The following is a 15083-nucleotide window of genomic DNA, read 5'->3' on the forward strand; positions in this document are numbered from 1 at the left end:
GAAAAATGTATTACTGTCAGGCTCCTGTACTTTAAATATTTCATTCTCTACTGAATGTAGTACTGTGAGTTATTTATCTTCTGCTGTGATTAAAGTAAGTAAGTAAGTAAATTAGGACATTTTGCTGCCAAACGGTCCCACATGTCAAATAAAAGGGGGTTCCAGCATTACTTTTATTTTCACTTTGGGACAATGGCTGAGGCTCTGATAGTTATTATGGGTCTGGTTCTGTTTTTCTTGGCTGGCCCTGTTTTGGCCTGTGTGTCTGTTCATTTAAAAAGAAAAAAAGTTTTGGGCTGAGTTGAGCTACATTGTTGCTCACATTTTTGGGAAAAAGGCACTACCTTCTTATTCTCATCACACTGACTGGACACACAGCACAGAGTCAGAGGAAACCAGGGACACAATTTCAGGAAGTTTTCTTTGGCCTGCGGAGAAAAACCAGAGAGGAGATTTCTCTGAGATCCATTTTTAGTAGCGTCAGAGGTTTTGGGGTCGGCGGTGGGGGCGGACAAGGCGTGCTTGGCTGGAAACCGCAACATGTGTGTGTTTATGTGTGTGTGTGTGTGTGTGTGTTTGCCTCTTGACTGGATGTGGCCCTGGTCTCAAGCATGAAGGAAATAGTTTGTGCTGTCCAGCCAACAGGTGCACGCGCACTCAATAAAAAAACAGCCCCAGCTTTTACCTCTACTATAACATTTGAATTCAACATTTTATTTAGGCTTAGTTTAAGTTCTCTTGTTTCACATACTTAGCTCTGGAAGTTGCTTAGAGCTGTCCTTAAGTTTTCCTCATTTCTGTAGCTTGAAACCCTGAGTCCTTCCCTTGATTCCCAGTAGATGACAAACCCTTAGTCTGAGGACTGCACACTTCTTTGTGAGCAATATAAACATGCTGATGCATATTTCCAATGACTCATGTTTCCTTGGAAAGCGTGGGAGTGTATCGTGAGCGATAGAAAGATAGATAGATAGATAGATAGATAGATAGATAGATAGAGACGACTGACATAACTTTTGTAACTCTTTCTCTTTCTCTCTCCCTGTTTCTCTTCTCCAGGGACCTGAAGAATAATTTGATTAGTACAGTGGAGCCCGGGGCCTTCCGTGGTCTGCTGGCTCTGAGGAGACTGTAAGTATGATGGAGCCTTCTAATAGCCTTCTCCAGGGGACAAGTTCTCTGGCTTTCGAGGCAACGAGAAAGAAGAGTGTCTGAACTGCAGAGCAAAAGGGAGAACTGAAATATTTAAGTGAAGCAAATATGCTGAAACTACTATTTCAGGCTTCTCTGAACTTTTTCTGCTCCAGTCAAGGCCAACCGAGGGCCGATCTTAAGCAGCGCCGTCACGCTAATACAGCTGGACACATTCACAAGTGGGAGCTGCCTGCTGTGATTAGGGAGGATGTCATGTTTTGGCAGACGGGACATCGACTGTAGGGGTTAAAGAGAGGGGAATCATTTGTCATTCACTTTCTCCACAAAGTATTTGGGGATCAGAACCACCAACCTTCTGCTGAGGATGTAGCTCCATCCTTTTGTCTCTGAGGACATTTTCAGCAGAGGAAATGCTGGAGATTTGCAAACCACCTTGCAATAACACAGGGTTTAAACGGATGACAGATCAGGGGGAAGTTATAGCCTAGCTAAAAGTAAAACGTGACAAAATCCAATGGAAACAGAGTTGGCGGATAAATTATAAAGTAGGCTAATGAGGCAGGTGACATAAAGGTCCACCGTGGCTCCCACTCCACTGAGGAGGAGGAAAATCAAGGACCACTGAAGACACTATTAGGGTGCTCATTTTGATGAGTTTGAAGTTTGACTGCTGCTCCACACGTCATCTCTTAGCACTAATTTATTGGTCTCCTGCTGCTGCAATAACAGTGGCATCAGCTGTCTAATGCACCCAACTTCTAATATTCACACAAAGGTAGTGGATCATCATTCTGAAGCCAGTTCTTTAAATGCTGCGTTTGCAGAAGAAAAGAGATGCATCCGTTTCAAGTGATGTAACTGTCACTCCGTCGCATTTATCCGTGTCCTTATTGTTGGCATGGTTGTTAAGCAATAGATCCATTAGAGGGCAGGAAAGCCTTCAGGTTTCCTAGCAACAACAAACGTGACGTCAGAGGAGGAGGTTGTGATAATGTATGTCTTTAGAACAAGGCAAAAGCTGCCACGCTGTACAGGGTGGCGGTTTGTGAGTCCAATGAATACGTTGTGACATATAGTTGTCTGTAGTTTCTTACAGATAAAATTAAGTACGGACCCAGGGCTCTGTCCATATACGAATCTAATTTCTAGCATAAATTAGTTTTTAAAGGTAATGATGAATCTACCTTCAGTTTGCCTCTGTTAACCACCACAGGGAGAAACTTGATTGACCATTACAAGCTAAAGGATCAAGGGTACGAGGGAGTTAAACATGCTAGCCACGACGAGCGTCTAATTCTGCTAACATGCTAACTAATCACTGTTAGCTTTCTGTGGCTTTCTGTGATTTATATACAGTTAGGTCCATAAATATTTGGACATTGACAAAATTTTCATCATTTTGGCTCTGTACACCACCACAATGGATTTTGAATGAAACACTAAAGATGTACTTTAAGTGCAGACTTTCAGCTTTAATTTGAGGGTATTTACATCCAAATCAGGTGAACGGTGTAGGAATTACAACACATTTCATATGTGGCACCCCCCTTTTTAAGGGACCAAAAGTAATTGGACAATTGGCTGACCAGCTGTTCCATGGCCCAAAATCAACTGTTTGGTACATTCTTAAAAAGAAAGAATGCACTGGTGAGCTCAGCAACACCAATAGACCCGGAAGACCACGGAAAACAACTGTGGTGGATGACAGAAGAATTATTTCCCTGGTAAAGAAAAACCTCTTCACAACAGTTGGCCAGATCAAGAACACTCTCCAGGAGGTAGGTGTGTCTGTGTCAAAGTCAACAATCAAGAGAAGACTTCACCAGAGTAAATACAGAGGGTTCACCGCAAGATGTAAACCATTGGTGAGCCTCAAAAACAGGAAGACCAGATTAGAGTTTGCCAAAAAACATCTAAAAGAGCCTGTACAGTTCTGGAACAACGTCCTATGGACAGATGAGACAAAGAGCAACTTGTACCAGAATGATGGGAAGAGAAGAGTATGGAGAAGGGAAGGAACATAATACTGCGAAAGCAACCAAAGAGTTTTTTAAGGCAAAGAAGTGGAATGTTCTGCAATGGCCAAGTCAATCACCTGACCTGAATCCAATTGAGCATGCATTTCACTTGCTGAAGACAAAACTGAAGGGAAAACGCCCCAAGAACAAGCAGGAACTGAAGACAGTTGTATTAGAGGCCTGGCAGAGTATCACCAGGGACGAAACCCATTGTCTGGTGATGTCTATGGGTTCCAGACTTCAGGCTGTCATTGACTGCAAAGGATTTGCAACCAAGTATTAAAATTGACAATTACATTTATGATTATATTAGTTTGTCCAATTAATTTTTGGTCCCTTAAAAAGGGGGGCCACATATAAAATGTGTTTGAATTCCTACACCGTTCACCTGATTTGGATGTAAACACCCTCAAATTAAAGCTGAAAGTCTGCACTTAACGCACATCTTGATTGTTTCATTTCAAATCCATTGCGGTGGTTTACAGAGCCAAAATGATGAAAATTGTGTCAATGTCCAAATATTTATGGACCTAACTGTATATATTTTTTATACTGAAACATATAAGTAGTGATAATAGAAAAGGATGCTTATTGTCTGTTTATTGTTGATTGTTTTTGCAATGGCCACAGACACCGGCAGACAGGGTGCCTTTCCATAAGGTTTTCATTTCATAAAAGGAAGAAAGTATATTTTTTTCTTCCAAAAGTTAAATATATATCATTATACAATATTGTTAATTGACATCATGCAAACTTGGTTTTTAGAAGTTACAAAAGACCTTGAGTCTCCTTTGTGACGCAAACATGCACAAAGCTATGGAAAGAGTTTAGTATTGGGGGTTGTGTTTCCCGTTATTTTTGGTGAACTTCTTCTTCAGTATTATTCTCGTTGGATTCTCTCATCCTGGCTTTTCTGCATATAGGCATCAGAGTGAGTGACATGATTTCAGCCTGATAGTTAGTGGGATCTGAGCTGGCAGGCACACATGCAGCGAGTTAGCCAGGCTGATTCGGGGCGCGTGTGCACCGAGCTCGGGGAGCAGCAGAGTGCTAATTTAAGTGCTCCCCAACTGGTGATTACTCGAGTGCTCTGCTTATTTTCCCACAGCTGCTCCGGCAAAGCAGCTCTTTAATTACAGAGTGCGAGGGCACGGAGCCACGGACGTGACAGCGCTCAGCAACTCTTTTGCGTGCATGTGTGTGTTCGTGCGCTTGTGTGACTGCGGCGCTTATGTGAGGAGTAAAAGGTTACAAAAGGTCAGGAGACATATTGGAGGATCTTGAATGGATGAATGAACATGGCGCTGGTTTACTAGCACATCTTTCACAGCTGTTTAAGTCCCCTTTGTTTTAAAAAGGCAAGCAAGCATGAAACAGACACATACACAGGCTCATATGTTTGCAGATGATTCCCTTTGTGCTGTGTCTTGTTTTGTCCACGATATCGAGAATTTCTGATTTCTACATGAACCACTGGATGTTCTCTCTCTACCTTTTTTGTCCTCGCAGGGACCTATCCAACAACAGGATTGGCTGTCTCTCCCCTGAAATGTTTCTCAATCTGGGCAACCTCTCAAAATTGTGAGTAATCCCTACATTGAGAATATGAATTGCATTATGCATAATTTACGTTGTATAGAGACTGTGGTGTTTTTAAAGGGCCTTAGCAATGCATAACATAATACAGTAATTTGGATTTATCGTGTGTGTGTGGGTTATCTAGTTTTTAAGGCCCCTGTTCATCGTCGTGCACAGTTCTGCATATGTCACATCTGGCATTAGCATTCACCTCCATATCTGGAGTTATCACAATGATCAGATCTGACCTGTGTGTTTGTGTATGTGTGTTTTTCTGTGTGTGTGTGTTTGTCTGTTCTTTTTTCCACAAACAGGAATTTATCTGGCAACATCTTCTCCACACTCACTGTGGGACTCTTCACACACCTTGTGGCTCTCAGAGTGCTGTAAGGCAAACACATGCATGAACACAAAATAAAAGATTGAACCTGAGCGGTTATTGTTTAGTGTACAGCAGGGTAAAAGGGAAAACGTCAACAAGTCTCCGGTCGCTGTCACTTCAGATATTTGCTCTTTGTTATAGCAGAAAAAAACACTGGTGTAACTAATGACATTACCAATGACTGTTCTGTGTAGGTGGGCCAGTAACCCTTGCCAGTGAGTCAACGTGCACAGTGCTTCCACCCGCGAACTGGCACACTCCAATGGAATGAAACCATCATTAATTTCCTCATTTACATCGCTGTTTTTGTAACGTGTCAAAATGTGACAAAGCACTCGATTAGTTAAACGGCTGAATTAATTAAATCAATGGACGCTCGCTCAAATGCAGTGACACAACCTCAGGCACACAGTATGTAACTGTACGCTGGGACTTCCCACCAGGCACTTCCACACTGAGACCTTGTTCTGTGACTGTCAGCTGAAGTGGCTGCTCCTCTGGGCCCGGAGCAACTCGGTGAGGATTGGGAACGACACGGTGTGTGTGTTCCCCACCCGGCTCCACGGCCTGGAGTTTCGCAACCTACGTGAACAGCAACTCAGATGCGGTAAGAACCTCTGATAACGGTGTGAGGTTAACATCGACAGGCGTGTTTTTACGGTTAAGGTTCAAGTCAGTGTTAAGTCAGCGAAGAAGTTAAAGGTCTCATAATCTACATCTACGTGTTTAAATGATTTGTTAAATATCCAAAAACATCTCAGTATCGTTGTGCATCTCCCCTCTCATGCTTCTCTCTGGAGCTTGACAGCAGCAGCGTATTTTCTGTCTCTGAGCCTCTTTCCTGACTCCCTGACTATTTAACGAGTGACACATGGCCAGGCCAAACACAGGTAGCAGATTGCTGCCTACTACTGAAGCTTGGTAAAACTGGCGATGGCCAGTCAGGGCTGAAATGAACAGTTTCCTTTGTTGTAGCTGATAGCCTAGAGACCGAATTACTTGTTTGGTGTTTCTAGTTTCCGGGTGGTGATGGTATAGTTTTGCAAAAGTCCTGACAGTTCCTAAATCTGGGCTGTCCCTTTCTCTATGGATCGAACATTGTGATACTTTCACCGTATTTGTACAAACTCACTCATAAATAACAACAATGAACTGTTTTGATTGAGATAATTTCACACAATATTTAGTAACATTCCTCCTTGCACACTTTACTCCCTGCATCTGAATTTGTAGCATCAAGTGTGATGTCCCAGCGACAGTCCCCGGATAATGCTCGACATAATTAGCACTTCTGTTCACGAGTTAATGAATTGATCCCACCTGGCATCCCAGGTGTAAATTAGTCCTTGAGTATGAGACCAGAATAAAAGCCAGCGGCTCCCTGAGTTCTGACACTTACTGTCTTACAGACTTTCCCACGATAAATAAAGTTTCTTCGTTCTTCTGACGTGATTGGGAGACAAGCAGGTTGTCAGATTTGGATAACAAATAAAAAACCTTTATAAAAAGCAAATATTAGAATGGAGGCCCTTCGTGAGAGCAACAGGGCCATGTAGTTCTCCTGGATGTCTATTGCGTTATTAAGACAAATATCTAAACAAAACTAAACAATGTGACTTTGTACTCCATTAAATTGCACGGTGTTCCTCCAACAATAGAAAGTCTCCATAGATTACCTTTTTTTCACAAGATAAGTCAAATACAATCTCCACCCAATGAATCCTGGATCATTTACACTAAAACTGGTATTCTTAGGACATTTTTAAATTGAGGAAGCACCTGTTTCAGACCTGGAGGCTGGATTGAATGGTTTCTTTAGATGGACTTTTTGCTCAGCTCTGACGAGGAGGAATCTATAAGATAAGGGACATCATTACACTTTAAGAATGGCCCCTGAGACTTCTCATCGGCAAGAAACAGTTTAATTTCACTAACATCACATTTTCAAGTGGTTGGCACAATGAGAACATGATTAAGTAGATCCAAGCTGATAATAGGCTTCCCTCTCCTCTGTTATCTCTGCACATGCTGTGAACTGTTTGACAAGACTAATATAAGGCGTATAATATAAGACTTAATGCTAAATTGCCAGCTTCCAACCCCCAGGCAGAAACAGTCTGTTAATTTTGTCTTTTTCTGACCTTTGCCCTATTATGCACCACCTGTGTTATAGGCTGCAAGTGCCTTAAAAGCCAGAGGAAGGAAGTTATGCGACCGAGGTTTCTGGTTAAAACCCCTAGATAAGAAGTGGAAATATGGAAAATATATTAGCTGTGCTCTCCCCTGCCCCTCAACCACTGTTAAAGTGCTTTGAGCAAAGTATATGACACTTCAGCTGGTAGTCGTTCTTTTTGGGTCAGTCACTGGTCGGTGGGTGAAGGCGTTAGCTCTGAAGTTTAACTGGGCAGTTGCCAAGTGTCGAAATGTCTAAATATACTGCAAGTGGTTGCTAGAAAAGATCGGGTGTGCTACACACAGATAAATATATGTATATAATATACAGTTTAGGCTCTAGGAAGGTAGAGAGGGGGTCCTTTATATGAAATGTCATATTGGCTGAACCTATATCAAAGTCAGAAAAGGAAAAAATGCACTGTAAAACTAAAACCTTTGCATCTTAATTCATGGAACCAGTCCTCCTCAAATAGTTCTTCAATATACTGTCGCTTTCTGTTGTTTGTGTGCTGGACACTGTGTGCAGAGCTTTTTATTAACACTCAATGGTGCAGAGTGAAGTTAGAAATCGTTGTCATCTTTCTAACTGGTTTATTTTTTAGGAAATGAAACAGAATATTCATCATTATTTTTCTTATGTTTGGCTTGTATTCCTTTGAATTATTCACTGAAATGGTGGTCTTTTTAAAACATTACATGACGGCTATTTCCGAGTTCTGCAAAACTACGACTAAATATGAGTCTAAAGACTGAAATATTAAGACACATGTGTAGTGTCTGCCTGTGCAGGTTTTAACTAGAACAAAATGGCCTCTTAACTGTTGACACTCAGTTAGCGACAGTAAAGAGAAATCCAAAAGTCTTTCTGAACGACTGCCTCCTCCCCCGTCTCCCCTCCACTGCTCTATCTCCATGCTCTCTGCTGCCGTCCACAGGGGAATTGTGTCTCATATGTGATAGAATCGTCCTCCTCTTCTTCTTACATCTGGCTCATGCAGGGGATATTGCTCCGGAATGAGACAATCCTTGGTTAGCGGTGGACTATGCCGGTTGCATTTGTTTGTTTGTTTGTTTGTTTGTTTGTTTGTTTGTTTGTTTGTTTGTGTGTGTGTGTGTGTGTGTGTGTGTGTGTGTGTGTGTGTGTGTGTGTGTGTGTGTGTGTGTGTGTGTGTGTGTGTGTGTGTGTGTGTGTGTGTGTGTGTGTGTGTGTGTGTGTGTGTGTGTGTGTGTGTGTGTGTGTGTGTGTGCGTGCATGCGTGAGTGAAGTGAAGGGACATGACATGAATATTCACTGCATGCACGGCATCTGCAGACATATTATGAGGTGAAGTGTTTCCCGTGTACATTGCCGCCTTCACCTGCAGGTTGTGTGTTTGAATACACAAACTACGTCATCCAGAGAAGTCTGCACCACACACACTCTGGGGTTATTCCGTGTAATCCTTATTATGCCTGTTTTCTCATTTACGCAGAACAAACCAAAGCAATTACAGGGTAATTCTGCGTAGTCCAGTGAACAAAGAGCCCTGAGTGGAATCCAGTGGCAGGAAGAGGAGCATTCCTTTCAGGCCTTAAAGCATCCATTAAGGGATTACAATGAGGAAGCTTCCTGCCCTTGCCATGCTTGGATCCATCCGCCTTTCGACAGCCCACCTCCATCTCACAGTATTTATTCACTCTGTACCAAGCAATTTTCAATTAGATACAGTGGTGTTGCTCTAACCATATTTTTAAATCGTATTTGATGTTTGTTATTTTCATATGGTTTCACTTTGTAAAAGTATGCCGTGCGACGGCCAGGACCTGGTTAAGGCTTTTTGGATGGTGGATGTGCTCCGAACCTGCTGCTAGCGTCTTGTTATCAAGATAAGTGATGGGATAGGGATAACAATATTCTGCTTCTACTCTCACATAACGTTGGAAATATTAATATATCTCCACTGAGATATTCCCCCCATTGTTTTTATGAAGGTGCGTCATAGAAGATGCATCTGTTTCTTTCTCCGGCGGCTCCAGCGTGATCGGTAGCATATGTCTGCACCATGCATTCCGGCAATGAGCCCCTGTCCCTCCACCGCTGCAGGTCGAGTGCTGCCTGCAAATGAGAGGGAATGGAGGGGCGCATGCGGCTTCCTGTCACGATCAGGTGGCTTCCTGTGTTGAGGTCAGGTCAGGTGTCTGTTTTACTCATCTTACCACAGGCCTCTGGTTATTAGACACTGCTGCGATGACAGCCACAGCACAGACGTAAAGTGCGGAGCCCACACGGCACGTCACATGCCGCAGGACGAGCCTTTGCTTTCTATAGCTGTTTTTTATTGCATGATGATGACACAGCACTGCAACTGGCCTTTACCGGGCATCATGTCATTGAATTAAATTTCATGTGCAGTCCTGGGTCTTGTAGCCTGTGGTGTGCCTCTTAATCAATGATATAAAAATATCACCAAATATGACTCAATGTCGTCTGTCATATTCATCTTTGAAGCTCCGTCACACCTCTTTCAAAGAAGGAGAAAGTGAAGGGACTGTAGAAAACAAACTGGAGAGTCAGTCAGAGACGGAGAACATCTGCCTGCTATATTTTGAAAACTGTTTTGATTTTGATCAAAGTCAAAACTGAGGAGTACAACTTTTGACTGTGTGTGAAGAAGAAGATCAGTAAATAAAAATAACTCACAGAAACGTCTTTTTTGTCAACAGGCGTCAAAATTATCTGGTGCCACAGAAGGAGCTCTGATTGGCCCGAACTAACCACAGACTCCAAGCTGAAACTGGCCAATCAAAGATCCTGTCTCTCTCTGCGGGCCGTCCATTCAACTTCTTTGCTTTTTAAATATGATTTTCAAGTGCGTGCAGAGTTCGGCCTGCCGGCCGAGAACCATGTCTGACATGGGAACATGCTCTGCTAAGCAGAGTTAACGCCAGCTAACAATGCTGTCAGCAGAACAGGGGAGACGTTCTTTGGTGCAGTTAAATTTCATAACTTAACTATGAGACTCCCACTTTATATTCACATGAAAAAAACTGCAAACTTCGCTTCTGCTCGCCCATACACAGTCCAGCTACATACCATTTAAAAATTGTTTAATTCAATGAATAATTCATCATTCAAACACAGAAGAAGGAAATTCAATCACTAATTGGCAGTAAAGTTTGATCTCCTATAATTTAATGCAAAAAAAATTATACCCTCATGGAAAAATGCTAAAAACGACTTTGTCTTGTTTTATAGACACATTTTTGAATAAACCATCCTCGATAATGCTAATTATAGTAAAACGTTGTGTTCCCCCGGGCTGCTCTATAGTAAAAGCCCTCTTAGTGGTCGGACACTTGAACATGTCTAATATAAGGCAGTTAACAGCAGGAGGCTCCATTTGTGTCAACAGTAACGTAATGTTAACTATTATACACTGAGAGCAGACAGTTAATCATGAGGCCCTTTATTAATGAGATAAAAGATCATGTTAATCCTTTATTCGTGTGAAATCTGAATTCAGTGAGGAAAAAATGCTGAAAATCATATAAAAATTGGTTTTGGTTTAATACATTTTTAAATAATTTCATTGAGTTTCGTATCAGTGTATGATTATTGGTGTGGCGACCCACTCTGAGATCCATCTATAAAGATTTGCACTCGCTGTTTACTCACAAAGCCCTGGTAGTCAGGGTGCATTACCTTTTTCTCTACAGACTGAGCCACACTGTTAATGAACTCTATCATCAGGCCTGTCGCCATCTCTCTTGCTCCTCTACACACACACACACACACACACACACACATATGCACGCATGCACGCACGCACACACACGCAACCAGTAACTGCATCTTTGCTCTGCAGTGTCCAGCGGGCGAAGCCAAGCGGCCGCTCTCTGATCCTTGGCTCAAAGCGTTGTTTCAACAGTATCAGCATCAGCCAAGTCAACAGTCAATGGCCCCTCTGCTGTTTCAGCTGTGTGTCACCCGCAGGAGATAACAGAGCCTCGGCTACTGTCCCCGAAGACTATCAGAGTCTTAACACTCGAACAGGGTCAGCTCCAGTAATTACACAGAGATGTCATCACGTAAGATCCTATATTAATGACCGATTTTTTATGTTACACACCATAACAGGACACTTTTGATTATGCATCTATGATTGTAAATTGCGAAAATTGAGGTCAAAGCCCTTCGTGTGTTAATAGCTGTGATTGCTTACTGGCCTTTCCAGTAAATAAACATAAACAGTGGAAATGTTAGGTTCTGGGCTGTAGACATGCTGCCACATCACCCGACATGGATCTTTCAGTATTGTTTTTGTTTTTTTCTTCTGCAAAGCGACACATGAAGCAATAAAGAGACTTTATGACCCTTGTATTGAATCGGCTGTCAGACGGCAGCAGAATCCACCATTGATCGGAATACAAGCGAAGGCAAGTGCTTGCTTGTACTGCTCTTTGGAGCATGTCCAAGGAAACGTCTGGCCCTGTATGAACCAACATGAGCTGAAGGTGGTACAGCGAACTGGGCAACGTGCTGAGCTAATCCTGTTAGGGAGATTTTTATGGTGATGATCTATTTTGTTAGTTTTATTTTTATTTTTTCCACTTTGTATGATCTATTTTTCTTCGGCCTCTTTCCCACGATGATAGTTCACAGAATCAGGTCAGAAGAGGATGATCACCACATATTTGGAATAACAGAGTCCCTTTTTTCTCTTTTGCTGTATCTTTATGACCCAAGGTTGAGTAAGGAGGCCAAATAGATATTACTTAAGGAAAGTACAAAATATATCTGTGAGAATGGACTTTGACGTTCATGGAGACTGATAGAAAGGACACAAAAATTGGTTTGGCGAGGTGAGCCAAGCTTGATACTCCACATATAATGTAAAGGTTTGAGATCACCTTGACTTTGTAAGCTTATAAGGCACCTTTTTGTAAGGACAGCTTAGGGGTGGTGATGGCATTACAGTTTGCTAAGCCTCCATTGCTGCCAATACACTACATTTATTACATGTACCATTACCAATAAAGGAGGCAGAGGAATAACTGATCATCAGACACATAGGGCAAGTAGTGTTCTCCTACTAGCCTAGGAGAGTTAACTGAAATGGAGTAGTCCGAAAATAAAAAGCAAATGGGACAACAAGTAATGGCTTAAGTACGAGGGAGTAGAGAGTACTTGAGCAACTCAAGTGTACATTTAATTGTGGATTGGCGACTATAGCTGCAGTAATGTAGAACTGATCTGAATAAGCAGAGGAGCTACAACATATAAAATAACCACCAGGAGAAGGAAGACAGAGTATTTTTGTTTCCCTGCTAAAAGGTTTTCTTTTCTTTTAGATTTTCCTCACCCTGGTCAAGAGTTAAGAGCACAGGATGTTGCACCTTGTTGAGTCCTATGAGGCAAATTGTGACTTGTGTATATGGGCTATACAGATAACATTTGATGGATTGATTGATATAGGTAGGTACTGTATGTGGATATATATATACATGTAGCTAGGTAGGTGGGTAGGTAGGTAGCTGGTACTGGCCTTTTGGCTCGGTACGCACATGTACCGAGTGAATGCAGCGAGTCCACGTGCTGAACGTATTTGTGTGCGTAGGGGATTCAAATTCCTTTAGCAAAGGACAGGATGTGCTGTCGGCTCGTGGTCATAGCGACTGCAGGAAAACAGGAGTGGGAAGACCCTCCCTCATCATTTAAGTCAGCTTTGCGGAAACACTTAAGTTTCACAGTCAACTTTAATGACGACGGACAAGGGTAAGTGTAACGTACAAAAGCTGAAATTGCGCAACCGCTATCGGTTACGTAGCTGGTAGCACATCCAACATGCTGACTCGTCTGAAACGGCACTAACATTAAAGGGACAAGGAAAAAACGAGTTAAGTGCAAACCCAGCTCCCCACGACATTTAGCAGCTGCTTGCAAATATATATAGGACCGTGTCAAAGCAATAACGAGCGTCATAGGTGATTTTCACCTGTGGACATGCAACCGTTCTCTGTAAGTGATTGAGCCCCGTTACAAAGTTTCCTCTTGTCTGCATCTCAGCCAGAGAGTCACACCAGCCCTCTATCAAGTAAGAGTGTTCTATACAGCGGAGAGATAGCCAGTGCCATCAGGGCATCAAACCCTCTCTGCAAACAATGTGGGCAGGTAAATCTCTTTGAATAAAAAAATTGAAAATACATAATGATTATCATACACAGAGCAGGTTAAGTACAATTAATTTTCTACATGCTGCACCTTAATGGATGTTTATTTTACCATTTTTATTAATTTAGTTATGAGCCTTTATTTTGTTATTTAAATTTTGTACAAGATTACTTATGTAAGAAAGACACAAACAGGGTTGAATAAAAATAAATAAAAAATAATTTTAATGTTTTCTGTTTCTTGCTTCTGCGAAACCATACCGAACCGTGACCTCATAAGAGAAGTATGTACCGAACCATGATTTTGGTGTATCGTTACACCTCTACCCATTTGGTCACCTTTTGCATCTCTTATTGACAATTTATGCTTTAGGCATCATCCGTCTCCAGAAAAACGTCTTCCTAACCCCAACCGGCAAGACGTCCCTCATAATGGCCAGTCCACACTCAACAAACCAGGCAGAAGCTGATACTTTATGGCTTCATCATGATCAGAGACACTGACTTATCTAATATATCATATAGTATAATTAGAATAATCAGGGATTGAGGTATCATCTCTAAATATCAAACCCCCTCCCATATTCTAGTGTTGGACTTAACACTCTCCTCTGTCTTCTAATGTAATCGTTGACGTTAGCATATTCTCTGGCAAAAAAAGGCTTGAGAGTGGAGGCAGCTCCGAGGTAGGTAATCCTATCAGTGAGGTTGCACCAAGCGTCCACAGCATGTAAGGAGTCAAGGAGAGTCCAGGGGAGTGCTCAAGGCTGTTCTCCTTTATCAGCTGCTGTTCATCTCACTCAAGAGCATCAACATGTGGGATTGACGGGGGGGGCTTGAGTGTGACCTTGACAGATTGCACTGTGTGTGCATATTTGTGTGTTGACAGTATTTTTGGGGGCATGCACATGTCGTGTGTGTGTGCTGTTGGTGCACAGGGTAAGGATTTGTGTGTTTGTGGTAGTGTGTGCAGGCTTGATATGAGTTTGATATTCCAAGCATGCAGTGCCTCATTTGTTGTTTGTTAATACTGCTGGCAAATTAGGCAAATTCCTGCTGAACACCCATGTGGTAAAACCACCATTTTTTCTCTTTCTTTTCCGCTCAAGGATGGAAGAATGACCTCCCCACTCTTCCTCTACCTTTCCTCCTCAGGAAGGGGGGGAATGGAAGTGAAGGTTTACAAGCTGACCTTCCTGTTTTATCCTCTCCTCCTCTAACAGATGGACCTCTGGAGATGCCCCTCTTCCAGCTCATCCCTTCTCAGCGCCAACTGGTTTTTCGTGGGGACCGGCTCCCCCTGCAGTGCACTGCCTCCCACCTGGACCCATCAGTGGAGCTGCGGTGGCGTCACAACGGCCAAACCATGACCACGCAGGAGGACAGGGGCATCTACGTGGAGGAGACCCTGCTTCACGACTGCTGCCTGCTGACCAGGTACACGTAGAGGAGAGGAGGGGGAGGGGGGGGAATGAGCCAATTGTGAGCAGGGAGCTGATAAGGGGTCGACCGGCCTGTTTCACAGACACATACACACATATGAGTAATGTGAGCCAAAATACACAAGTAAATACAAAGAATGAGAAACAACATAGAATACACACACATGCTCATTCATTCATTCA

At 42.6% G+C, this 15083-nt stretch overlaps 1 protein-coding gene across 1 annotated transcript in view; it reads left to right on the plus strand.

Moving 5' to 3' along the window:
* The window catches only part of LOC128453774 (adhesion G protein-coupled receptor A3), a 182315-nt gene that overhangs the window by 27551 nt on the left and 139681 nt on the right, over nt 1-15083 (plus strand). The window contains exons 3-7 of the mRNA XM_053436859.1: nt 1060-1131; nt 4683-4754; nt 5066-5137; nt 5577-5740; nt 14682-14895. Of these exons, the coding sequence (XP_053292834.1) occupies nt 1060-1131; nt 4683-4754; nt 5066-5137; nt 5577-5740; nt 14682-14895 (594 nt within the window). The remainder of the gene's footprint in view (nt 1-1059; nt 1132-4682; nt 4755-5065; nt 5138-5576; nt 5741-14681; nt 14896-15083) is intronic.

The sequence above is a fragment of the Pleuronectes platessa genome, chromosome 12 (genome assembly GCF_947347685.1).
Source record: "Pleuronectes platessa chromosome 12, fPlePla1.1, whole genome shotgun sequence".
In the NCBI taxonomy this organism is placed as follows: Eukaryota; Metazoa; Chordata; class Actinopteri; order Pleuronectiformes; family Pleuronectidae; genus Pleuronectes; species Pleuronectes platessa.